This window comes from Prionailurus viverrinus, chromosome B2 (genome assembly GCF_022837055.1).
Source record: "Prionailurus viverrinus isolate Anna chromosome B2, UM_Priviv_1.0, whole genome shotgun sequence".
Classification (NCBI taxonomy): domain Eukaryota; kingdom Metazoa; phylum Chordata; class Mammalia; order Carnivora; family Felidae; genus Prionailurus; species Prionailurus viverrinus.
Genome location: NC_062565.1, coordinates 117421183 through 117448293, shown reverse-complemented (window position 1 = coordinate 117448293; position 27111 = coordinate 117421183). Strand labels below are relative to the sequence as shown.

General features: G+C 39.8%; 1 protein-coding gene across 2 annotated transcripts in view; it reads left to right on the top strand.

Moving 5' to 3' along the window:
- ARHGAP18 (Rho GTPase activating protein 18) overlaps positions 1–27111 on the top strand; it is a 123323-nt gene that overhangs the window by 92057 nt on the left and 4155 nt on the right. For both annotated transcript variants that reach the window (XM_047859627.1, XM_047859626.1), the window contains exons 8-13: positions 850–927; positions 4609–4768; positions 7115–7197; positions 12699–12905; positions 13689–13829; positions 24736–24860. In XM_047859627.1, the coding sequence (XP_047715583.1) occupies positions 850–927; positions 4609–4768; positions 7115–7197; positions 12699–12905; positions 13689–13829; positions 24736–24860 (794 nt within the window). The remainder of the gene's footprint in view (positions 1–849; positions 928–4608; positions 4769–7114; positions 7198–12698; positions 12906–13688; positions 13830–24735; positions 24861–27111) is intronic.

The following is a 27111-nucleotide window of genomic DNA, read 5'->3' as shown; positions in this document are numbered from 1 at the left end:
GTGGGTGGTAGGAAGGAAAACCTATCTGATACTAGTAATTGCCTTATATTTAACCTGAGGACTAGGAAATGGATTTCCTTAAAATAGCAGAGTACCCCCTATAAAGCCTTTGGGCACTGCCCAGGGAATACATATTTCAATTGGAAGATCACTCTGCCAAGAAACTAAGCACTTTTTTTTTTAATCATCTTCCTAAGCTTCCAACAGTATGCCATTGTAATTTCTCCATTTGCCTTAATCTTGTAGGTTTTGGCCTTATTTAAAAAAAAAATTTTGTTACTTTAATGAGTTTCTGGAGACAGACCTGTATGTATTCACTGGGTATCAGGTACGATTTAAAAACCCTATACAAGAACTGTTTTTTACTTAGGTTTACCACCAAAAGCTTAAAAGCTTAAAAATGAATATTCACAAACCGTTTTTTTCCCTTCATACCATAAATAATTATTTCAAACAAACCAAAAATGAGATGTAAATGTGCAAGTACTGGAATTTCCTAGATTTGATTGCAGAACATACATTGCTGGAAAAGCGGAAGAAATGGATGGTCTCAGTGGCTTTTAAACAATGAACATCTTCAGTCTCCATTTGTTTAGAGTATGACAGCTGTTGTGTGAAATTATACACTTCTGTAATAAAGGAGAATAAAACCCAACTTTTTCTAATTTGTGAGTAAAGTTTCGGGGCTTCACTGGTTTGCAGGGTAGGGCTAGCGCCATAGCATTCAAAACTTGGTGAAACCCAGTTTACACGTCAGCTTGCATGTATTTATATGTGAAGCAGATCTTAAATTTGTAATTGTACCTCTCAAGAATACCCAAGTCAGAATGTTCTTCTGTTTCTACGCAGCTGATTTCTCGGATTGAAGAGGGAGGCTTGGAAACTGAAGGTCTCTTAAGAATACCCGGAGCTGCCATTAGGATCAAGGTGATCTCTGAGTTCCACCAATGTTGTTTAATTCTGCTTTGCCATTTTATTTTTAAATGCTTTAAATGTATGTTTATTTTTGAGGGGGGCGGGGAGGAGCAGAGAAAGAGGGAGACCCAGAATCCAAAGCAGGCTCCGGGCTCTAAGCTGTCAGCACAGATGGCTTTGGCCTTTGAAAAGGTAACTTGTCTTCCCCACCCCTTTTTCCCATGTATAATGATAAAACCGCTTAATTTTTTTTTAAGTTTATTTATTCATATTGAGAGAGAGAGAGAGCTTGAGCAGCGGAGGGACAAAAAGGAAGGGAGACAGAGAATCCCAAGCAGGCTCCACGCTGTCAGCGCAGAGCCTGACTTGGGACTCGATCCCACAAACCGTAAGATCGGGACCTAAGCTGAAACCAGGGGTAGGATGCTTAACTGACTGAGCCACCCAGGTGACCCTTCACATTCAGTTTGTATTTAGTTTTCTGTTTTCTTAACATTCAGTTTATATTTGGTTTTATGTAGTCTCTGCTGATTTTTATAGGTTTTGATTTCTCTTCAGAATCACATTAGCTGTAATAATACCATGATAAATAAAGAAGCAAATAATTTTAATGTCTTTGCTGTGCAAGCCTAGAATAGGCACAAAAGCATAACAAGCAAAAAGACATGAGTAGTTTCATCCTTCTCAGGAAAAGAGAACATGATGAGTCAAAGTATCAATAGGGGGACTGGTGGTGGATTTAGTCAGCATGAGTAATAGCAATTGAAAAAAGTCAGGATGGGCACCTGAGTGGCCCAGTCGGTTAAGCGTCCCACTTCGGCTCAGGTCATGATCTCATAGTTCGTGGGTTTGAGCCCCGCGTCAGGCTCCTTGCTAACAGCTCAGGTTCTGTGTCTCCCCCTCTCTCTCTCCTTTCCTCCTTGTGCTCTCTGTCTCTGTCCTCCTCCCCGACTTGTGCACGCTCTCTCTCTCTCTCTCTCTCTCTCTCTCTCTCTCAAAAATAAAATAAACGTAAAAAAAAGATTAAAAAGTCAGGATGATGAACTCCAGCAGGGGAGCAGAGTAGGAGACATGACAATAGTCCCCATACAGGAGTCTTTGGGAGCTGACAGAATGAGACTCTGCCCCACTGCTATCCTGACTTTCATACTTCCTGTCTCACTGGATGCCAGGTAGCCCAAGCCTGGCTTGTGAAAGAGATGAGGTGATTCCCAGACTTGCCCTTCCTCCCTCCCCCTGTCACCTTTTCTGGCAAGATGGCATTTTGTTCCCACTCTCTTGGGATGCTGTGTATCTTCCGCCTTTCTCCCTGTCCCCCAGCTCCTGCTCTGGGGATAAAGCATCCAGTAAATGCATGTAAAGATGGACTCACCCTGCAGATGAGGCATAGTACATCAGCGTCCCAGGGGAATTGCATTTTACAGGGGCCTCATGCTTGAAATTGTGGCTGTATCTGGGAAACGTGTCTAGGAAGAGGTTTTGGTTAGCAGCCACTAACAGTCTCCTCTCCCTCGCCTCCGAAGTCAGCTTTGGCTCTCACCTGAGAAGAGCACAAGTCTTCCAGAATTTGCAAATCCAAGAGAAAACAGGATAGGGAGAAGAGAGATTTTCTCTTCGTTTCCTCAAGACCTATTCTATCGGACATTTTTAGAAATGAATCAGGGAGAAACGACTCTTGGTGGGCGCACGTGCTCTTTGCCTGTGACTGAGGCTGTGGGACTGCCAGGACTGGAATTAGTATTCATACCTTGCACGGTTCACATCATCTGCTTATTTTGATAAGCTTCCTCAATGTAGGATGCTAGTTTCGGCCTACTTGGCTCTTACTGCATAGGGTGATCTCGGTTTAATCAGATTCGAGTAACCTGATACATATACCCTGCTCACAAATTTCATTCAGCTTGTGTCCCGTGGGTTTGGTGTCTGGTTCACAGAGGTCCCTGAAACTGCTTTGGTGCCATTGGTTTTTTTTTTGTTTTTTTTTGATTTTTTTGTTTTTTTGTTACCAACCGTCAAACATGGATAGTGTGTGTGATTCTGAGATAAGTTCTGTTGAGAAGCACGTCCTCTTACAGAGAAAGAATCCCTCAGAAACAGGTAGCGTGACTTCAGATTACCCACATCGGCAAGAATACCGCTTCTCAGTTCACTAATTAGCACAATGTGATGGCCAACTCCTAAGAGTTGTAAACACATTTCCTTGAGTATAGGGTAGTGAACAGAATGCATGTTTTACATTTTTGACTGGAGGGCTGGCAGACCAGCTCTTAGAAATGTAATTTCTAAGAAGGTCAATTAAGTGGATTCATTTGGCTCAACTCTTCAACCCAGCCTATTGTCACATCCCAAATTATGCAGCAGCTGGTCCATTATAAATAATTTAAAGATAATATGCAAAGTTTTTGGTTGTCTTTCTCCCCAGCCCCACCAAATTCTTTATACTCTTCTGCCTACTCCCCCCAGCCCTTCCCCCTCCCTCTCAATCCTCCCCCTCTCCTTTTTCCTCTCCCTTCCCCCTCCCCCCTCCTACTTCCCTCTCCCTCTTCCTTACTTCTTCTCTCCTTCCCTCCTTCCCTCCTTCCCTTCCTCTCTCCCTTTGCCTCTCTTTCCCCTCCTCCCCATTTCTAGGCTCACCTTTATGTATTTCACCGATTACAAAAATAAGTAGAGGGCAGAGTTGTGTTGGGAAGAGAAAGCGGACTAAATTCACCTCGCAAGAAAAATGAAGAATATTCTTTGGGAGAACAGTTTAAAATAATCAAGGACGTGACAGAAACTTGGAAGGATTTCCAACATAATAAGATTTATGCCACAGTGAAATGCATGTAAAAAATAGTGATTATGAAACTAAATTGATTACTAATAATTTGGCAAATCTTATGGAGTCCTTGAGGTAAATGAACTTGGTATTTCTAATTTTGCATGGACTCCGACTGTTTTCCACAGCTAACAGCAGGATGGCTGTGTCACTTATGGCTTACCATAAGTAAGCCAATATACCAAGACAGGTATATTGATGTATTTTCAGGCCTCATTTGCTGTAGAATTTGGTTTTCCATTTCCCAGAGGTGACTAATCAGAGGTAGCCTTCTGCTTACAGCCCCAAGATTGATTATGTATTTTGTTATGCAATGTACTTCTAAATAATTTAAAACAGACTTGATAAAAATGAGTTTTTAAAAATTGAGTGAAAAATTAACATAAAGCCCCCCAGATGGAAAGACTATTTCCACTAATCTTTTTTTTTAATAAAAAAAATTTTTAATGTTTATTTTTGGGAAAAAGAGAGTTCATATGAATGGGAGCGGCAGAGATAACAGAGGATCCGAAGTGAGCTCCACGCTGACAGCAGAGAGCCCATTGGGGGGGCTCGAACTCCCGAACTTGCGATCATGACCTGAGCCACCCAGGCACCCCTTAACTAATCTTTTAATTAAACCTTTACTGCTTAGGGTCTGTTGCATATCCAGGAGAATGTATACCATTTTTGCATTTCGGGGGCCATGGGTATAATTTTTCATTGGAAAAGTATGCTTGGCGGAGTAGTATTTTTCTGAGTGACAGAGAAGTACTTTCAGATTCTTTCGAGAGAGTACAATCTCTTGTAAAGTGGGAAGTGGATCACATTTTCAGCAGGAAAAAAAAATACACTTACTGTAGCTTTTTTTTTCTTCTTCTTCTTCTGCCTTTCAGAATCTTTGCCAAGAACTAGAAGCAAAGTTTTATGAAGGGACGTTTAATTGGGAAAGTGTCAAGCAGCATGACGCGGCCAGCCTGCTGAAGCTGTTCATCCGGGAGCTGCCCCAGCCGCTGCTGAGTGTAGAGTATCTGAAAGCCTTTCAAGCTGTCCAGAGTAAGTGCCATCTCTCTCTGGAGCGGTCCTTGTCCTGCTGCCATCCATATTAATTGTTTTAATGACACTTTGCATCCCAAAGGATGTAACCAGATATATTTGGGTAGACAAATTGACTCACTGTCAACGGATGCTTGAATGCCACACATTGTTTTCCTTTTCCTTTAGAAATACGCGTCTCTGAGTAAACGGTTAACAGAATGTTCTCTTCAGGTACAGATTAATTGCATGCCCATCAAGCAATACAACATATTTTCTCGTTAAAACCTGGAACTTCACAGGGGCGCCTGGGTGGCGCAGTCGGTTAAGCGTCCGACCTCAGCCAGGTCACGATCTCGTGGTCCGTGAGTTCGAGCCCCACGTCAGGCTCTGGGCTGATGGCTCAGAGCCTGGAGCCTGTTTCCGATTCTGTGTCTCCCTCTCTCTCTGCCCCTCCCCCGTTCATGCTCTGTCTCTCTCTGTCCCAAAAATAAATAAACGTTGAAAAAAAAATTAAAAAAAAAAACCTGGAACTTCACATTTCTTTTATAATAGAACGAGTCACGTAAAATCTGATACATTTTTTTTTTCTTGCCAAGTGTTAAAAGCAACACTTACTGGAGAAGCTGTGGATTACCAGTTATCATAAAAGCACAGGGAGATGCGGCAGAGTCTGTGATTATTTCCTGAAAAATTAAGTTCTGAAATTGTCACGCAGAAACATGGAACAAATTATTTGGCTGCCTCCCTGATGGAGGGCTGCAAACACCTCCTATCTTGCTGTTTCGTGGTCTTGGGCAAGCTCCAAATTAACGTCTCAAATAGTTGTTGATTCTTTTCCAGTGAATACAGGGATCTTTTAAGGTTTATGTACTGGCATAATTATTCCATTTAGTCCTAGAGGCCATCTGTAAAGGAAAGAAGCCACCACTACGTTCTAATGGCCATATCTTTAACTTCCAAATTGGGACACTTTCGGGAGTGAACGGGGGCCACTGTTGATGACTATGGTGAGCTCCACCAGACCTGTTCGGGGGAGGATTCCAACTTTTTTTTTTTTTAATGGAGATATAATTGACCTATAACATTAGATACAACATAATGGTTTGGTATTTGTATATATCGTAAAATGGTCATTACCGTAAGTCTGATTAACATTCATCACCACGCATAGTCACAGTATTTTTTTTTCTTGTCAGGAGAACTTTTAAGACCTACTCTCTTAGCAACTTTCAAATATGCAATACATTGTTATTAACTGTAGTCGCCATATTGTACATTACATCGCAAGTTTGTGCCTACTGACACCCTTCACCTGTTTTGCCCCCTTACCACCCCCGCCTCTGGCTTGCACCAATTGTTCTTGGTATCTATGAGCTTATTTTTTTGTTTTTGTTTTGTTTGTTCTTCTAAGATTCCACCTATAAGTGAAATCATATGGTATCTATCTTTGTCGTATTTTACGTCATATAATGTCCTAAAGGTCTGCTCATGTTGTCACAGGTGGCAAGATATTGTTCTTTTTATTTTATGGCTGAATAATTCTGTTATTTTCCAGGCTATTCCTCAAGTGTATAATATTGAGATGATTCTCATGTGTCATTTCATAACATTTCTTCAGAATTTCTAGGGGGAGACATGACTAAAATCCTCATCTGTTTAAAATATTTGTAATGGTTAAGTTATACTATTTTGCATATATTCTTTGGAAATGGATTCAAGCACAAATTTATTCCTGAGGAACAAAATACCAAAATGACTCCAAATATCCCTGAGTATTACTTATATGGGTTAAGGGCTAATAAAAAGTGATAAATATCAATGCTAATAAGGTACCGCTTCAACTCGGTCATTGCTGATTGGTTTTCTCATTCGTTCCATGGATGTATGGTGACCACTTACTGTGTTTCGGGCTCAGTTTTTCATATTCCTTTTGGAATTGATGGACTCTTCCCATGTAATGTGTTCACTCACCAGTAAAGAAACAAACTTCAGTGTTACAGATGCATCTTGACACCTTACCACGGAAGGTCCCACTTTCTGTGTCTCTTTGTGGGGAGTGATTATCACGCAGAAGTTAAGATGATTTCCAAAGCGCTGTTGTATGTCTGCAAACATAAGGCCGCTCATCATATGATCACAGTTGGAAGTGAGCATTCCAAGGGAGAGGGAAACTCTAAAGCAGCAGCTGTTTCTCCTGATCTCTCTCAAACACACTCTCAAGAATGCTCGCTGCTCAGTTGTTGTGTCGTACATTTCACAGTGATGTTTATGCCAAATAACTTTTTTCTTACAAAATGCAAAAAAGGAAGTAAAAAAAAATGTTGGGTAAAGAAAAGAGTTTAGATTTATTTAATCTGTTTGCAGATCTTCCAACCAAGAGGCAACAACTACAGGCTTTGAACCTTCTTGTCATCCTCCTGCCCGATGCAAACAGAGACACCCTGAAGGTCAGCAGATTCGTTTACATTAAATACCCCTCAGAACTGGGCGCCTGGATGGCTCAGTGGCTAAGCGTCCGACTTCAGCTCAGGTCATGATCTCACGATTCCATTCGTGAGTTCGAGTCCCGCTTTGGGCTCTGTGCTGACAGTTTGGAGCCTGGAGCCTGCTTCAGATTCTGTGTTTCCCTCCCTCTGCCCCTGCCCCTGCCCCACTGGCACATTCTCTGTCTCTCTCCCCTCTTCCTCCCTCTCTCTCCCCTCTTCCTCCCCCTCTCTCCCCACCTCAAATATTAAAATTAATATCCCTCAGAACTAAGCAAAGTAATTTCTCATTATTTATGGCAAAACAATGTGATGTTTTCATGGAAACATTCCTAGTAGTCTATGAAGAAAAGACCGGTTTTTTAAGGATAGATGGTGGAAGTTTTTAACTCTTTATTAATGTATTTAGTAAGTTAGTCATATTAACAGTATTATCAGGTGTTTAATTTTTGCTCTAACCCTTCTACAAAACCAATGAGTGAGGTTTCATTTTTTTAAATGGAAACATGGGTGCCTTGGGGTTTTTCCTTTTTATTTTTCTACATTTTCCAAATTTTATTTAACGAGTGTACAGTAATTTGAAAAATGAATGTTTAAAAAGAAAGTAAGACTCATCAAGCATAACCTGTTGCCTAAAGATGTTATATTGTTTGTGGTTCTAAGCAATAGAGTTTGAAATAAGTCATAATGATTTTGAAATGTTTGCTTAGCCAAAAGATAGACCAACTCAAACCAATTCTAGTTATTCCTCTAAGGACTTACCCTGAGTTTCTGATTTACATCATCATTTCAAATTGATTTGGTCTATATGATTTAATACCATTTATTATAAACATTATCAGGGGCTTTTATAATCAGTGGATTGTTCCACATTGATTTATTTTTGTAACAGCAAAATTTTGTAGAGCATTTGTAAAGGTTTAATTATAAACTTACAGAAGAAAGAAAAATTTTAAAATATTTTAGAAAGAGTATGTACCCCAAGTTTTGCCATTGTCTTAAAATTTTGGGGGAGGGGCACCTGGGTGGCTTAGTTGGTTGAGTGTCTGACTCTTGGTTTCAGCTCGGGTCTTATCTCGCGGTTCATGGGTTGGAGCCCCGCGTTAGGTTCTGAACTCACAGTACAGAGCCTGCTTGGGATTCTCTGTCTCCTTCTCCCTGCCCCTCCCCTGCTCACTCACTCTCCCTCTCTCTCTTTCTGTCTCTCTCAAGAATAAATAAACTTAAAAAAAATAAAGTAGAATGGGGATAAGATCTATTAAAAAAAAGAAACTTATGTAGATGAGGGTAGAACCCATGCCCTTTTACCTCCTACATTTCTTTCTACTTAAAGTTACAAAATCGTGCCAAGAAATTTCATGTCAAGAAAACAAAACCAGTAAGTAAATGTTGGAAGTTTTCCTGGACCTCATTGAGACTCCTTGAACAGAAACTAGGTGAATGATAGTTCTTTCGTGCCCATGGCATGGATGTTAATACTCAACTTTTCTGGATGGAAGAGTTTATGAGGATTACTGGGATAAAAACCCTGCCTCTTCTACAGGAGAGCTTCCAAAGAGTTACTCCCTTTACTAAGTCGGGGAAAAAAATTCTTCTTCACTGACTGTTACATGCATAACTGAGAAGGCGGCAATGGGTGGGGTTTTGGAGACAGGGGCCGACTCCAGTAAGGGTTACATTTAAACATTGTGTGACCAGGCTTGCCGTGTACAGGTAGACTGTTGCTGAGATGGGGACATCTGGCTCAGGACAGAGCAGGGACTGAGTTCCAGTCTGCTTGTAGGCCTTGGCCTGACACAGGGCTTCAACCGCCCAGGAAGAGAAACTGAACCCATCATTTTTCTTATTCACATAGAGGTACCTGTCTGTGATGGCTCTGTGAATGGCCAGTATAAGGCGGGAATTGAAAAGACGTGATTTAGGGCACCTGGGTGGCTCAGTCAGTTAAGCATCCGACTTCAGCTCAGGTTATGATCTCATGGTTTGTGGGTTTGAGCCCTGTGTCAAGCCCTGTGCTCAGAGCCTGGAGCCTGCTTTGGATTCTGTGCCTCCATCTCTCTGCCCCTCCGCTGCTCTCTTTCTCTCTCTCTCTCTCTCTTTCAAAAATAAATAAACAGGAAAATTAAAAAAAAAAGACATTTACTTAAAATATGTCTGCATTCAAATGAGTTCAAATCATTGTGAGAGCAAACACTTATTCCGGTATGGTTGCTATCGGGCAAGGCTGGTCTTCAACTCAAGTTTGGAATTCGCCTTCAGACTCCCAGGCACACTCTTGAAAATTGTTTGAAAAAAAATGTTTCTTTTTAAAATTTTAGAATATGTTTAATTTTTGCATATAAGGTTATGGGAGTACAGTTTTGTAAATAAGGTGGGAAATACTTTTTGGGGAATAAAATGTTGGACAACGAAGGGGCACCTGGGTGGCTCAGTCAGTTAAGAATCCAGCTTCGGCTCAGGTCATGATCTCGCGGTCCGTGAGTTCGAGCCCCGTGTCGGGCTCTGTGCTGACAGCTCATAGCCTGGAGCTTGCTTCAGATTCTCTCTCTCTCTCTCTCTCTCTCTCTCTCTCTCTCTCTCTCTCTCTTCCCCTCCCCAGCTCACACTCTGTTCTGTCTCTCAAAAATGAATAAATGTTAAAAAAAAATTGGAAAATGAAAACAAACCCAGTAAATTTAGTAATTAAGCTTTATTTAAGAGCTTAATTAGCCTTGATGAGTGTTTAAAACACAGATTCAAATAATAGAAACAGTGAAACAAATATGCTATATGTACAAGAAAATAAACCACTTACATTTAGTTCTAAGTGAAGGAAAGCTCTATAACAAGGTAATTTCCAGAAGCTTAATGCAAACTTCCCCAATTTCCATGAGCCTCGGGCTGCTCCTTCTGTTGCCATTCAGAGAGATGGGATCCTGTGTATGACCTTTGTAGACTGTTACTATAGCACATGGAGTGGTTTGGAGGCATTACTGTGCCCCAACACCACGTCCTACTTTAAGCCTAAAGAGGTGTCTTTGGGCAAACTGCTTTTTTTTGCCTTGAATTATTGTTCATTTGAATCATTGATCATAACTACTTTTGGAGGAATAATGAAAACTGATGTTATCAACAGGGCATCCATGTTAATATAATCATTGGCGTTTATTTAGTTATTTAGTCATTTAGTTAGTTTGAAGAAGTTAACTATACACATCGTCTTGCCCACTCCTGGTAGGCTGGGGAATTCGTATTCCAGTTTTACAAATAAGACTTTAAAGGGCAGAGAGAGCAAAAGTTTACCCCAAAATCACATATGGCTAATAGCTAACTGTGCTGGGACTCAAGCTGGGTTTTCAAGGAGTAGGTCCAGTGATACTTGTGTAATACCAGACTGGTGACAGAGACTTTTTTAAAAAGGGCGGTTCTTGGGGTGCCTGAGTGGCTCAGTCAGTTAAGTGACTGGCTCAGCTCATGATCTCACGATTGGTGAGTTTCAGCACGGAGCCTACTTGCGATTCCCTCTTCCTCTCTCTCTGTCCCTCCCCTGCTTGTGTTCCTTCTCTTCTGTGGCTGAGTGCTGTCTCCCTTTATCCCTCTCTCTCTCTCAAAATAAATAAACTTTAAAAAATAATAATAAAAAAATACAAAGGACAGTTCTCTTTCAGGTAAAGAGAAAATATATCTGAAGATGAAGTGCTTTCAACAAAGGCGAGGCTAACATTTTATTAATTTCATATCTACATACCCAGAAACACAACATTCTAGTATTCTAATAGTAATAGTTTGAATAATCTTATTGCATATGTGCACTACAATTAAAGTGGTTTATTACCTAATCTCTATAATTTATGCTCTGTAAAGAAAGAGATACACTGGTACCTGAATAATTATTCTGGTCTCTGGAACAAAATTAAATTTTTTTCCCCCAAACCTCACCAATTAATCTTTTGTTCTCATTTGAGAAGGTATTGTTTCTATATAGCCTTATGCTTATATTACAATTTAACTTTCTGAGCACTATACCAGAAATTAGATACATAAATCTTATTGCTAGGTATTGAGGCTGTGCCTTTAGTTTGTTTCAAAATTTTGAGGTCTATGTAGCAGCTTTACTTGATTTAAGATCCATCTGTTAACACAGGCTTTCCCCCCTACCCCCGCCCAAATCCTGTGAGAGATGAACACAGTTTTATTGTTATTCTTTTTCCACTTTGGTACAGTTTATTTGACCCTTTACAGATAGGGACTTTAAGCTAAATATGAAAACATGAGTCTTTTAGTACTTAAGAGTTCCGAAAGGAAAGCCAAATGGACCTTCTCCAGCATTGGCCAGCTCTATGACCTCTAGCACATTACTTACATTCTCTTACACTTTGTTTGCTCATCTGTAAAATGGGGATAATTACAGCCTCTGTCTCCAGTAAGGAGTAAGTGAGGTGACATCGGCGATGTGCTTAAAGCAACCTCTCCCTCACTCAGAAAACTTTGAATACTTGTGTAGTTATTATGGTGATTGTTTGAGACCAAAATCAAGGATAAAGGGAAAAGAAGAACTGAAAGGAGGAGGGTGAAGTAAGCTCCTGTGGCCTTTATGGAGGGTAGGCTCAGAGGACACAGGAGTGTTGCCAACAGAGGTGGGAAGTGGGTGGCATCACCAACCCGTTGGGGTGAGAAGTTCCTTTTTATTTACACATTCAGTTTTTCAAAACTCTCTTCTCTTTTTGTCTCTCCATTCCCCCTTCTTCCATGTGACAGTCTCCATTCTTTTTAGATTTCATGTCAGCTAGCTATTGAGTACCTTAAAGCCATTCTAAGGGAATATATATATATATATATAATATATATATATAATTTATATATTTATATATAAATATATATCTATTTATATATATTATATATATATTATTTATATATATTATTTATATATGTATTATTTATATTTATTTGTATATATTTATATATAATTATTTCCATAGTTCAATATATATATAGAATATATTCAATATATATTATATTGAATATATATTGAATATATTGAATATATATTATATTGAATATATTGAATATATACATATATATATTGAATTCCTAAAGATAAAAGCGAAGCTCTTCCTGAAGCAAGTGCATCTTACTATGATATTTTAAATTGTTTTTCAGTGCTCCGTGGCTCTGGTAGGTTCTAGGTCTGATACATCTGCCTCCATTCCTCTCCCAGCTAGCTGCCTAGTTCAGATGTGTGTCCTGCCCGCCTCATTCCCCAGGGCCATAGCCCTTGGTAGAAACAAAGCACCACCTCGGACCATCCTGGAGTTCGTTACCCAAATGGGGAACTGTTGATGACAAGGCCCATTGGATGTAGCTAGTTGACTGTGGTTATGCACAACTTGTTATTTTTTAACTAAGTAAAAATCCCATATGCTACAGTGCTTTAATCTCTTATCTTCATGAGAACACAAATCTCAAAAGAGCTATTTCTGTTTTAGGCCCTGCTTGAATTTCTCCAAAGAGTTATAGACAATAGAGACAAAAATAAGATGACAACTATGAATGTAGCAATGGTCATGGCCCCAAATCTTTTCATGTGTCACGCACTGGGTTTGAAGTGCAGCGAACAGCGAGAATTTGTAATGGCAGCTGGGACAGCTAATATCATGCACTTATTGATTAAGTATCAAAAACTTCTATGGACAGTAAGTATATCTCTTTAAGTTCTGATAATGAGTGATACCTAGATTCTAAAGACTTTTTATGGTTGTATTTTCCTTAAGCTAACCAACAGAGGTGATTTCAAGTGCAATTAAAAAAATGTCTATACGCCTGAAATTGATAGAACACTGTAAGTTAACTACACTGAAATTAAAAAAAAAAATGTCCACTTACCGAATCTCCGTTTTTAAAATGCCAGGATTGGTTCGTTATTTCAATTTGGTAACTTCTAAAATATTTTCTTTTTGCTATTGTAATTTCTGAGAATCATTTGTTCCTAGATTGTTGCTAGATAACTCTCAGCATTTATTGGTGAGTTTTTCTTTCCCTTTTAACAAGTGAGGCTGGCTAGTTATTAGAAGGGACTGCAGGTTAGCTAAGGGCTAGATTGTTGACAGGTGGCCGCTAAAGGGACCAACCATCAAGGTGGTGGCCCTTAATGCCAGTCACCTCATGTCAGGCAGTCTCTAATTTTGGCATATGAGGCATAGAAGATAGCCACTATGACCTTGAACTTTACCAAGCCTCTTTCTGAACCTTACTTACACAATGGGAGGTAAATTATTTCATGTGGATGCTGTGTTCTCATAGTGAATGAGAAAGAGATGCGTTTTTGCAAATTTCATGAAGAGTAAGTGTAAAATGGCATAGTCTTATTAAATAGACAAAACCTTTACTTCTCTCTAAATTTAAAAAATAATTATTTCCATAGTTCAAAATTGTGCCATTTCTTTTTCCTTCCCAAACTTGATTTTATTTCTCCATAGATTCCCAAGTTTATTGTCAACCAAGTGAGAAAGCAAAATACTGAAAATCATAAAAAAGATAAAAAAGCCATGAAGAAACTGCTGAAGAAAATGGCTTATGACCGAGAAAAATATGAAAAGCAAGATAAGAGTACAAACGATGTAAGAAAAACTTGAAGATGTGTATTTATGCAGATTTCAGTATTGTTTTTACTTATCATACAAGAAAAGTGTTTCATATGTTTCTGTAGTATGACTTTCTACCTCTTCCGGGGCATTGGTACTACTTAGAAGGTAAAGGCCTCAATAATGGCAACTGTGTTTCTATTAATCAGTATTAACAGTTGCTCAGGTGTTGGTGACTCAGCATATGAGCTGTTAATGGGAAACAAAGGAAAAGAGCAAGACGAGAATGTCTCAACACCCACCCACCCACACAAAGGACTCTGCAGACTCCAGTTGCCCACTGAATGTGTAATCTCTACTGAGGGAAGAGTCCCTGTTATGAATCACTGATCTTTTGTCTTCAATTTCCTCATCTGTAAAATGGGGGAAAATAACCCAGACAAACAGACCAATGGTTGGTTATGACCAGGATCCTTCCTGGACTTCAGTAAGTACTTAAAGGCTCTTAATTGGATCTCTGGAAGAATTTGGTGAGATTTATGTTGGAATGAAGAAAATTAAAATGTTCACAAAAGAAATTTCTAAATACGAGCATTTATAAACCGCTGTAAGAATATATGAAGAATTGGGTTTAAGATAAGAAAATATACTACATGAAAACACATTGGAGAAGTGAGTTATCAAAGCTCTAACTTAAGATCATGATGTGAAAGGGTTTCTATTGTTCTGTTTAAGGTGGAGACACCCTGCACAACCAGCACCACCACTGAGGTTACTCAGTTACATGCTGACATCTTGTGGAATAATGTGGAAATGCAATTATCAGCCTTTGATTTTTTTTTGGCTTTGGCCTACTTAGGGATCTAGTAATTGTGAAAAAATATATGTACGTATGTATGTGTATATATATATTCTATATTTATAGCTCTCACCACTATGAAATAACAATTTTTGGCATTAAGTATTTTTGGTCAAATTTTAAAATATCTTTAAGAACATAAAATTTAATTAAGGGGAATTGTAAACAGTGTTCAATTTTTTTTGTGGGGGGGAGGCTTGATCTTATAGATTAGAAAGGGTTTTTGACATTTCATTTTTGTTTAATTGAGAACATTTACTCTAACACTATTACAAATATGTGAATATCATTTTGCTTTGTAGCTCTGCTTATTCATATTAACTCAGGTGACTTCATAGCCCTGTCTTTTTTGTAAGGTGGTTATAACGTGATTCTCTGAGGTATGTTATATATCCAAGAAAGCATTTATGCTGTACCTTTTAAATAATCTTTAGGGGCACCTATGTGGCTCAGTCAGTTGAGCATCCGACTTCAGCTCAGGTCATGATCTTGCAGTTTGTGAATTTGAGCCCCACACTGGACTCACTGCTGTCAGGCTGTCAGTGCAGAGCCCGCCTCAGATCCTCTGTCCCCTTCTCTCTGCCCCTTCTAAAGCTTGCGCTTTCCCAAACATAAACATTTAAAAAAAAAAACTAAATCTTTAGATAAAAATTTAAAAGTTGTGTTTTGGAGATGAAACGTTTACATGATTTTGTTATTTACAAAGGATTTGTGTTAACTTGGATTTCTTTAGTTTGTACGTTGAGTTCATTAGTTGAGAGTTGGTCTGAGAATTATCTCTGTACTTGTTAGAAGCCATATTGTCATTTTAAGACTTAGGATTTAAATCTTCGTTTTATCATGTATTAGCTGTTTTTGTTTTCTGAGAAATTCAGTGGTTCTTCTAATAAAATGCCTCCTTAGTACCAAGGAAGTGGTTTACATCTTTAGGAATTTGAATTTATCCTGAGTGAAATGGGGTCATTGCAGGGTTTGAGCAAAGGCTTGAAAATCTGTGTTTTAAAATGTTCCCTTGGTGGGGGGTGGTGCATGGGTGGCTCAGTCAGTTGAGCATCCAACCCTTGATTTTGGCTCAGGTCATGATCCTGGCGTCCTAGGATTGAGCCCCGGGTTGGGCTATGTTTTGAGTGTGGAGCCTCCTTGAGATTCATATTCATTCTCTCTCTCTCTCTCTCTCTCTCTCTCTCTCTCTCTCTCTCTCTCTGTATGTCTCTGTCTCTGTCTCCCTCTGCCTCCCTCTGTCCCACACCTGCTTGTGCACTTTCCCTCTCTCTCTTTTTCAAATTAAAAAATCTATTTTAAAAATAATAACTAAAAAATAAATGTTCCCTTGGATGATTGTGTTGAGAATAGACTATAGGAGAGTCAACAGAGATGGGGAGAGGATCACATCTTAATCCAAGTGAGAGACCAGGATGTTAGTCCTGGAGAGGAAGTGGTCAGATTCTGTGTTTTTTGAAGTTAGATCCATTGGAATTTCTTCAAGTTGAAATGATAAGAGTTGTAGGAAAAGGAAGTAAAAGATGACTTCAAGGTTTTGGCTTGAGAAATTAGAAGGCTGGAATTGTCCTCTTGATGGGGTGATCACAGTTTTCAGTCTGGGTGTGTTGAGTGTAAGGTGTGTATTAGATAAATAAGGAGGAGTGTTTGAATGTGTTTAGTGGGAAGGTTAGGGCATACTGGCCAGTGAGGTGCATGGAGAGCAGGGGCAGAAGGAAGGCCAGGATCCGTCACTAGGGGGAGCCTGCTTCTATTCTGAGGAAAGCTGTGACCACAGGAGTTACATGATTATGTGTAAATTTTAAAATAGTTGCTGTAAGGGTGCCTGGGTGGCTCAGTTGGTTGAGCGTCCGACTCTTGATTTCAGCTCAGGTCATGATCCCAGAGTCATGGGATTGAGACCTGTGTCAGGCTGTGTGCTGAGCATGGAGCCTCCTTAGGATTCCCTCCCCTCCCCTCCCCTCCCCTCCCTCTCTCCCTGTCTCCCTCTCTCCCTGTCTCCCTGTCTCCCTCTCTCCCTGTCTCCCTGTCTCCCTCTCTCCCTCTCCTTCTGCCCCTCTCCCCCCACTCATGTGCACTTTCTCTCTCTAAGGTAAAAATAAATAGTTGCTGCGATGTCAGGTGAAGGAAAGATTGGAGCAGTGAAAAATGGGACGTTAGGCAGGAGATGCCAGCTAATTTCATTGATGATAGGAGTACATAAATTGGTAGAATTCCTCTGGAGAGCAGTTAGCATGTGGCAGAGGCCTGAAAACCATGCTCTTCATTGTATTCAGAAATTCCTTTAAAGGGAATAATAACATAGCCATGTAAATAGTTATGCTTAAGTTCATTGCCATATTCCGTATACTGACGAGAATTAGAAGTAATCCAAAAGGGTGGAGATGATTGGTTACACGAGTTACGGCATATCTGTGTAATGAAATACCATGGAAATACAAGTGTATATATATGACATCAGAAGATACTCATAATATGTTGAAGAAAAGTTACAAATTCATGAATATTGCCATATTTTTAAGGGGTAGTATCATAATTTTGAATGCTTGCCAGAGATCAGGCATGGTGCAGTTTCATTGAAGTATGAGGTGCAGTTGTCTCATTTTTTACAGACAAAGTGAGGATCAGGGATCTTAAATAACTTAAGCTTATCTAAAAAGGAAATGGTAGGGCTGGAATTTGAATCCAAATCTATATATCCTTAAATCTGGGTGTCTTTACTCTTATTCTCTATTTCTTTAATATCACAGAAAAATTCTGAGAAGGATATATATCCTAGTCTAGGGCTAAAGTAATACAATGAAAATGCAATAGTGCCATTATTTATTTTTTTAAGTTTATTTATTTTGAGAGAGAGGGAGCACATGTGGGGGAGGAGCAGAGAGAGAGAGAAGGAGAAAGAGAATCCCAAGCAGGCTCTGTGCTGTCAGGGCAGAACCCAGTGTGGGCCTCAATCTCATGAACTGTGAAACCACGACCTGAACTGAGATCAAAAGTCAGAGGCTTAACCAATGAAGCCACCCAGCCACCCCTATACAGCCACTATTAACATATGTTTAATATATAGCTTTTATCATAGTCCTCCTGGCCAATGCCAACACCCAGCAGAAGGATTGGAAGGAAGTATTACATGTGAGCCAGAATGACCCACAAGATGTAGAAACTAATTGGATATGAGGAGTGTAGAATGAGGAGGAATCTAGAAAGACTCAACTGATTTTACTTTGGGTAATTATATCACTGAGTTAAAGCATTAAGCAAAAGGAGCACACTTTTGATGAGGTAGTCAGTTTTTGACGTTTGCAGTTGACTTGCCGGTGTGACAGTACTTTGGCTACATGGGCTGGAAGCTCAGAGGGCGGCCAGAGCTGGAGGTGTGCTTTTGGGATTAGCAGAGAGATTGCCGTTAAAGCCAAAGGATCCAGTATTTTAGCGGTGGGCCATGGAAGAGGAGCTGGTAAAAGAGACCAAGAAATGATAGGAAGCCAGAGAAAGTTAAGATTATAGCATCTTAGAAGCCCCACGAGGAAGAGTCAAGTGGGTGAAAGGGCGTGGTTAGTAGTGCGATAGAGGCCGAGTAAGGTTAACATTGGATGGAGGTCCAGAGCGTTTTGCATTTGAAAAGTCAGTTCTCACTTTGTAGGCCGTTAAAAATCATCACTTTCTGATAGCCTTCAACTTGCAGTTGCAACTGATGTCTCACACAAATGCATGCACACAGGCACCAACCACATCTCATTCTCGAACTCGTGTCTTGAGGATATAGCTCTAGTTCTGCCAGCAGTGAGACATTAATGACAAATCATTTTCTCTCTCTGGGTCTTAATTTCTTCCATAAAATGAAGGGTAAGACCAGGTTAATAGTATCTCATCCAAAGTATGTAATAAGAGCATTTGTAGTATCATTTTTTACAAAACCTGACTGGGTCACTCCCTGGACGCACTGAATCAGAATCTCCCAGAGCAGGACCTTGGCATATGTATTGTACAAAAACTATAAGTGTGATCCCCCCCCCCCCATTTGGTATTTATATGTGTGTAAACGTATATTTAATTGTTTGTTATGGAATTTTTCTTACCTGTTCATGAAAACAGCCATAAACCCATCTCCAGTGATCAAACCTATTTTTCTAATCTCATTCCATCCTGTCTCTCACACTTCTCCTTTTTGTTTTTTTAAGGAAATCATAGGCATTCCATCATTTCACTCATAATTATCTCAGATTGCATCTCTGCCTGATAAGGGTCTAGGACAGCTTGCTTTGATGAGCATCTTGTTATGAACTGCTGAATTGTGTAGGTTTCAAGTTCATTGTGGACTTAGATTTGTATGATTTTTTTCTACTGTCATTCAAGCTCACCTTTCAAAGTAAACAGAAGCTGCATGTTTATGAGAAAGAGATTCCATGAAATAAGCTGAGCTTGCTCACGTCTCCATTGGTAGAGCGAATGTTCCTTCTGTGGTTTAACTTCAGTGTTAACTCTGGATGATCTTGTGTCACACCCGTAAGTTACAGTTGAGGGACTCAAGTTTTAGAGAGCTTACGTGACTTGCTAAAAGTCCAAGATGATCTGGTAACCTTTTAATGTTTAGGATTTCGGACATGGAAAAGAAATCTGTTGCTGCACTTTCTGCCATTCTTTTCAGAAGAATCTTGGAGTTGGCAGCAGTGTGATGTAGATTCTGGGCTGTTTGTATCATGGGCCGCCCGTCTTTGGTCACAAGTCTGTTTATAATTCCATTTCTGGTTTCGTTTAACGGCTCTGACCCAGAGCATCATTGCAGGTATTGTTTTAAGCCTTTGCTTCAGGTCTGGAAACAGTGTCTGGATCTACTTGGGGACCCATGTGAAAAATCAAATTACAATATGAAGCACAAAATCTTGTTTTTTTAAGATGTTTTTTTGATTTTATAGTGCATAAAAAATACTATATTAGAAGAGAAAAATATCAGAACTTAATTTTGTTGTAAATTAAATGCTTATTATTTCAGAAGTTATTTCAGATCCTTCTTTACAGTTCTCTGAATCTGTGAGTTGGATAAAAGTTTAAGCATTTGGATGATAAAGGCCCAATTATAATCAGGACTGAGGCAGTTCAAGATAGCAGAGGATGGCTTCCATATTTCTACCTCCAGTTAGAGTAAGGTGATGAATATGCCATTTTAGTTTAAGACACCTTGCTAAAATGTCTTTAATTTTCTAAAATATGTGTTATATCTGGCCTTTTTCTTAAGAAAGCTATATTTCCAGTTTGCCCCTTTGAAGATAAAAAGGTTTTCTGTAGCATTAAAATGTCAGCTTTACATGTCACTTAGTTTTTAACGCAAAAAAAAAATATATCCATTTTAAAGATTTGACGTTGAATTTCTAATCTAGGGTAGAAAACTAAGAGCAATGCAGTGTTTATCAACATGTTATGAAGAAATATTGAAATCATTTTTTATTTCACCAAATAATAAAATCATGTTTTTTAAAAATATACTTCAGTTCCATATATAAAACATGTGAGGACCATATATGAGATAATTTTTTCCATTATAACAGCTTTTGCATGCATAAGAAATTATTATTTTGTAAGTTGTAAAATCCTTTGTGACAAAATTTTAATGGTGTGTTAGTGAAATACTGCTCTTCCTCGGTCTTGCTCTACATCACATAACTTCAGCTCACCAGAACACCAAAAATAAATACATTTAAAAAAAAATAAGAGTCACAGCTGTTAAGACCAAAAAATGTGAAACAGGAAAATTACAAAGATTATACTATTCACAGATTCAGTTATTATGGCTCAAGTTTAAGAACAGACTGTTTGCTCTAATGATCAGGCATGTTGTGTCTATTCAAAGCTTGGCAGCTCAATGTAATTAGTATACTAATGGCTTGAGTATTTGATACAGCATGATTCTGGAGCTTAATAGTAATTGTCATACACTAGAGCTTTGGCATCATTTATTGTTTACCATCTTTAGTAAGTATCATTTGACCGCACTTGTCAAGATATCTGGAAAAAAAGAAAAAGTTTCCAGAAACAACTTCTAAACTCTTCATGTTTAACCATTATATCTACCGGTTAAACACTTTTTTTTTCTCCAAGGGTGAAGGGCATGGCAGATTCAAAGTGAGTCAGACTCTGCATCTGTATATCGTTGTGAGAATTTGGATGGGATGTCTTACTATAGAAACAAACACTGAAGTGTTTCTGTCCTACACACTCATGCAAGCACACATAAATACACATAGACACACACACACGCCTTCCCTGCTAGAAGTTTCCATAGTCGTCAGGGAGTGTGGCCAGTCAACCTAGGAAGGTGCTATGTGCCATCATTGGCCCAATGGAAAGGTTTTCCCAGGCACTGATACTCGACTTCTATGTGAAATGAGTTGGTAGTTCCGGCAGCATTCAAGCTGATCCAAAACTGGCCTAGCTTCATCCCCTGCTCACTCAGGGAAAGGTGGGAGAAAGTGTAGTTTCACAGTGATAAGGAGTCTGTATGCATGCCACTCCCCATCTGCTGGCAAAGCCATAATACGGAGATTACCTAACATTTCACCTACACATGAGACTTCTCAAGTGCCTGAGAAGCTAGTCCGTGGTCCTCTTCCTTCCTAACTATGGGAGAGACGCTGGATTCCTGTGTCAGATGTGCTGCTCTGGGGTGTGACCCCCCAATACCACACTGACCCCAGTGCTGTGAGTTATAAGGAAGCCTGGCTGGACTCTCTAAAGCACGGTCTCTGAACTCAAGTAGAAAGCGTAGGCCACAACCACAGTATTCGAGGCCTTCAGTTTTTCATGAGGTGCCTTATGGGAAAAGTGGTGGAATCCTCAGGCAAATGCATGCAAATGTTGGTGACTCCCTGCAGGAGTAACTGGCTGAAGTATTCCTTATGACACTTAATTCCTTCCTTCCTCTCTTTCCCTTCCTGTCTCTTCTCTGTAGAGGAAATACCATGTGGTACATGGAGGCAACTTTTTTTTTTTTTTTAAAGAAAATGTTCCTAAACCCTTTTTTTTTTTTTTTTTTTTGCTATCAAGGCAATACACATTGGTATATGTTATTTTATTCTAGAGAAATGCTATAATGTTAGCATAGCATTCTCAGAACTGTTTTTGAGTGATTCATTTAATCAATAAACACTTGATAGTTGGCTACAGATATACAGATGTGACTCAGATATGTGGCGTGTAACTAGAACACAGGTGTCATATATTAGAATTCCATTACAAAACAATTTCAGTGGAAAGAGGAGATTCTTTTTGACCCTGTAGATCATGGAAGGTTCTATGGAGTTTGATATATGTGAGTTGGGCCTTAAGAAATTGGTAGCAGAAGATATTGCAGAAGAGGAGTAAAACGTGCATGAACACAGGAAAGCCTGGGTGTTTGTAGCAAATTTGATTGGCCTTTTTAATCCAAACAATAGAATGGTGCCACAGGACCATTGTGGGTCCCATAGTGGGACCATAGTGGGGGGAAAGGCAGACAACGGAGGGAGCTTGTCCTATCTCTGAACTCTCAATGACAATGTATTTTTCTGGATCCTTTTGCTTTCATAACTCATTCATTGTAGACCCTCTCTATATAAAAAATTATTATCATCTTCACTTTAAATATCGGCACAGATTTGCCTGCCTTTTTGATATTTTAGGGTTGGATAAGATGTAATTCTGGGAAGTTTTTGTCACTATTATTTTTGCCAAAGAAAACCTGTATGTAAGGATATCTGACATTATGAGTCAAGCAGATTTCCTAACTTTGCTAAATCAGCATAAAGTATCTGGGTATCTGCAAACCCTAGCCTGCCACTCAAGGCCCATCATCATCATCATCATCATCGTCATCGTCGTCGTCGTAATAATAATGCAATCCAACCAAAATGCCAGTATTTGTTTCTCACTTGAGTGGACAAGGTGGATTAGGGTTTTATGGACACAGACTCTGTGCTTCAACTGTTGCTATTACAATTTCACTCCAACATTCATGTTGTCTGTCGGCTTCTTGTTTTCTGCCTCCTGTGAGGTAATAGGGAAGGCCAGGCCAGCAGGTAGAATGACCAGAGCAGGATACAGCCTAGAGATGAAACCCAAGGCAAAAGTTCATGTAGCATAATCCCTGAGTTAGAAGATACACCACTGATTTAATATCTGCCTTGGAAAAAAAAAAAAAAGGCACATTAGCCCATTAAATGCCCCATCCATTGCAAGGAGCAGCTCATTTTCCACATGTTACAAGTGAAAGTAAATTGTCACAGAATCAAGGAAAAAGGTAACTTAGATTTGCGCCCTACGGGTGAGGTGGAGGTCAGAAACTAGACAAAGTTATCAGGCCAAAAATGTGCCCCAGAAATTGGAAGTCAACAGACCAAGCCAAGGGGCGAGGCTGGATGGGAGAGAAGCAGGCGTTGAGAGGTCTGGGCGTGGGTTGGGATTGGGACATCCTTCAAGGATGGGGCTGAGCACATTTCCTCAGCAAGACCAGTTAAAGGACACTAGGAACACAGTCCCTCTCCTAGCAGATTGGCAAGTGGGCAGCCCTGGAACGCACTGTCTTCCGTGGGAGGGAGTGCTCCCGTGGCCCCTCACTGAGTGGTCAGGTGAGGGCAGCAGGGTTTCGCAGGTTGGCATGAGGCCCCCTGTGGTGTCTCCGCAGATGTAACAGGTGTTTGCAGCCCTTTGGGGAGCAAAGCTATGGTCTTACATAATCCCACACTCCTTTTTCGGTTTTAGGAGTATTGCTTCTTTTCTTTGTTATTCTGGTGCTACATTTCACTCGTTACCGCGAAGCAAGTGTAAATCTTTTGGGGGGATGCCTACATTTTGTTGTAGCCTGATTCTAAAGCCGTGTTATTTTTGTTGAACTTTAAAAGAAGTCACATTGGTTCCATGTGTGGTATTTCCATGCTTTATGTTGGGGGGGGTTGGGGGGAAGCAATTCAAGACCATGTACCTTAACAAAATCATTTTGTGAGCACAGAAAATACTGTCTGCTACAAGATTTGTGTCTTATTTATCTACTAAGTAAGTAGACCTAGCACAGTGCCTGGTACTCAATCAATACTTAGGAAATCTTAGTGTTTTGTTTTAAATGTTTGTTTATTTTTGAAAGAGCACAAGCAAGGGAGGGGCACAGAGAGGGAGACAGGGGATCCAAAGCAGGCTCTGTGCTGACAGCAGAGAGCCCAATGTGGCGTTTGAACTCATGAACCGCAAGATCATGACCTAAGCTGAAATGGGGTGCTCAATTGACCAAGCCCCTCAGGTGCCCCAGTAAATTTTAGTTTAATGAAACAAGGTTTTGTAACATTTAAAGCGTTATCTTTAAACATAATTTATGCATGCTGTTTGTTCTCAGGCCTGTTCATGGCATATAGTTATAAATAATAAATTGTTTATTGTAGTGGAACCATTAGAAATTAATTAAGCCTAATATGTCAGGTGTCATAGCTGATACTTTGATATGACAGTCCTCACAATCTTTCATTATCTCACTAAACATACAGTTCTTAACATCTATAGGCAAAGGAATTAGAATTGGTCATCATCAGTTCAGAGTGTGTGGTCACAGTGGAAGCTTACTAGCCAAGAGAGGGGCAGACACAAACCAAATGTATAGGAACGTGTGTGCCATTTTTAAAAAATACTCCCAGGAACAAACATTTCTGTGAAATTTTGTCAATGCACAGGAAGATTTTTTTTTAAACGCATGCATTGCAATAGCACACAAAGTAACTTCTTTCTGATTCAATTTCATAAATTGCTGCATGAAGAAGCACTCTCTAGTAGATAATACTCAGAAATCAGCACTTAATATGGCAGTAATGGTTATTGCTGTCATTCTTTACATCTTTAAAAATAATTAAGCATTACTGCATAGGCATTATAAAGTTCCCCTATCACCATTAAGAGGATATTTGAGGTTTGATGTAATTTAGCAAATTACATTATACAGTAGTTAAGGTTTTTATGTAGTGAAGTAAAATGCGTAGTAGTTAAGCACACTTCCCATATAATGCATTGTACAGAGTTACATGTTCCAGCTGCCGCCAGCTTTGTTCCAGTGTCATTATTGCTTTGCAGGCTGACATTCCTCAGGGAGTGATTCGAGTGCAAGCTCCCCATCTTTCGAAAGTTTCCATGGCAATACAGCTAACTGAAGAACTAAAAGCCAGTGATGTCCTTGCCAGGTTTCTCAGCCAAGAAAGGTAGAGGCCTGTTTTGTTTTAATCATTCCACGATATAACTCGCACGCGCGCGCTCTTTCTCTCCCTCCTGTTAAAAAAAGAAGAAAAAAAAAAACTATGGGTGATGTGAAGTGCTTCAAAATTTCATCTTCCCAGCAGAAAAGAACAGACTTGATAACGAGACCGTTGGAATGACTTGAGTTCATTTGAGGTAGTTTATGCGCAAGGGGAGCCGTCTCAGGCAGGATATCTGAGCGCGCCTGTGCCTGCCGTGGCCTTGGCACGTGAGACCCCTCAATATTCTTTCCAGAATATGTTGACTGGAGGTTAATTACTGTGTGTGGGCCATTAGGAAAATCACTAAGTAGGATACAGTGGGTTTAAAACAAACAAATAAAAAAAATACAACTTTTTCTATGAACTGTAACAAAAAGAAATGCTTAAATTCAAAAACAGAAAACAAAACAAAACAAAAAAACCAAGGTATAACGAATTGAGAGAGGATAACCAGTTCCTTGAGCTCTGGAGTCTCCAGGACATAGAGCACGCCTTCCCTTTAGGGACGACCCAGCCTCCTTTGTTCTGGGGCTGATGGGGTAGGAGGAGTCCTTTGAAAGCTATTGTCCCCCTCTGCTGATTTTAGAGCATACACTCTCTGAAATATTTTACAATACCCTTTTTTATGTTTTTGGAGGTTTAACAAGTGTATTGGGCTTTCCGTGTCCCCCTCATCTCCACTCACTGAAAATTAATTTTTTTTTTTTTTTTTTACAATTCAGGGAAATCCGGGATACTGGCATCTCAGCTTATGAATTTTCTGTTTTAGCCTTCCATAGAATTTCATCTCTGCATTCTAGTGTTCAAGGGCATCAGTGAAGTCTTCTGCCAAAACCTCTCCAATGTTAATGCAATACCACAAGTATTCAATATGTCTGGGCTCTGTTTAGGGCCCTCTGCTAGATGTTGGAAGAGGTATAAAGATATACTTTAAAGTATCTTCCCTCAGGGCTTATAAATTGGGAGAAGAGATGAGCCTGTGCAGTAACAGATGGTGATGAACTAGAAGAGAGGCTTATTGGTAATATCTGGGCTTTTGGTAAGCCAGCACAAACTCCCCTCTCAACAGTACTGTGAAGTAAGCACGAATGTTACTTCTGTTTCACTGATAAGAAAACCGAGACTTTGTGAGGTCACGCATTTCGTAGGTGATGGTGCTGAATTCTGAAGGTGTGTTTTCGTCTCCAAAGGTTTCCCTTGAGACACTCTCCATACTCACCAGGATCTAGAAACCATCACGGATCTGGGGCCATTGGTGCAGAGTCTGGGAGTAGATGGAGTTTTAGGGGATGAAGGCATGGAGCAGTTGGAATTTTTCAGATGTCTTTGCTCCCTAAAGGGGGCATCTGCTTCATGAAATCAATCCCCTTCCTCTGCCCGTCCTCTCCTGGAGTGGGTACCTGGAGATCCGGCCACACTGCAGACAGAAGCCGCTCTTTCAGGCTAGATAGAGTTAATTTATACAGCAATTACTTTTAGGATCCAAGTGTTCAATTTAGTCTGTACTTTTGTTGCTGTGCTTGCAGATGATGCAATACATGACTATGAAGTTGCACAATATATTGAACCGTGACTTTAATATTTAAAGGATAGCATGGTAGTGGTAGGCATACTGTTATAGAAGGCACTGGATTTGTGGCAGTTGTCCTCTGCCTATTTGGAGTTTCCGGTTGGGATGCTTTTATTAAATAATAATTTGTTGGCCCCCTCAAGTGGGGTCCATTTTTCTACCTCCTCCCTTCTCGCCATCCTGCTGCACTCAGAGGAAAGTCTGGTAAACTTCTCTATCCATTGCCCACCCTCAAACCCCCAATCATTCCTCAGCTCCTTTCTTTATGCTTGGGGATACTGGAGGGAGATAATCTGGATCCGAGTGCCAAGTTTTCTGTTTCATTTTAAGCTAGTTTTGTAATCTGTTTTAAGTCTCAAGTTTTTCATGTGTAAAAGTAGACCGTAATAGGACCCGGATTACAGTCCTGTGATAACGAACTAGGAGAATGGCCATGAAGCACACAGCACGGTCTGTTTGGGTCATACAAGTGAAATTCTCAGTAGGGGTTTATATGTATTTTCTCTTGCACCACATTCCCCTCTTCTGCCACCTGGATTCCACCAGTGTAGGGGCAGTTGGGAACCTTACCTTCCTCCTCTTTTTCCACCCCTACTTTCTCCGCCAAAGACAACAACACATGAATGACATGAAGTAAATATACAG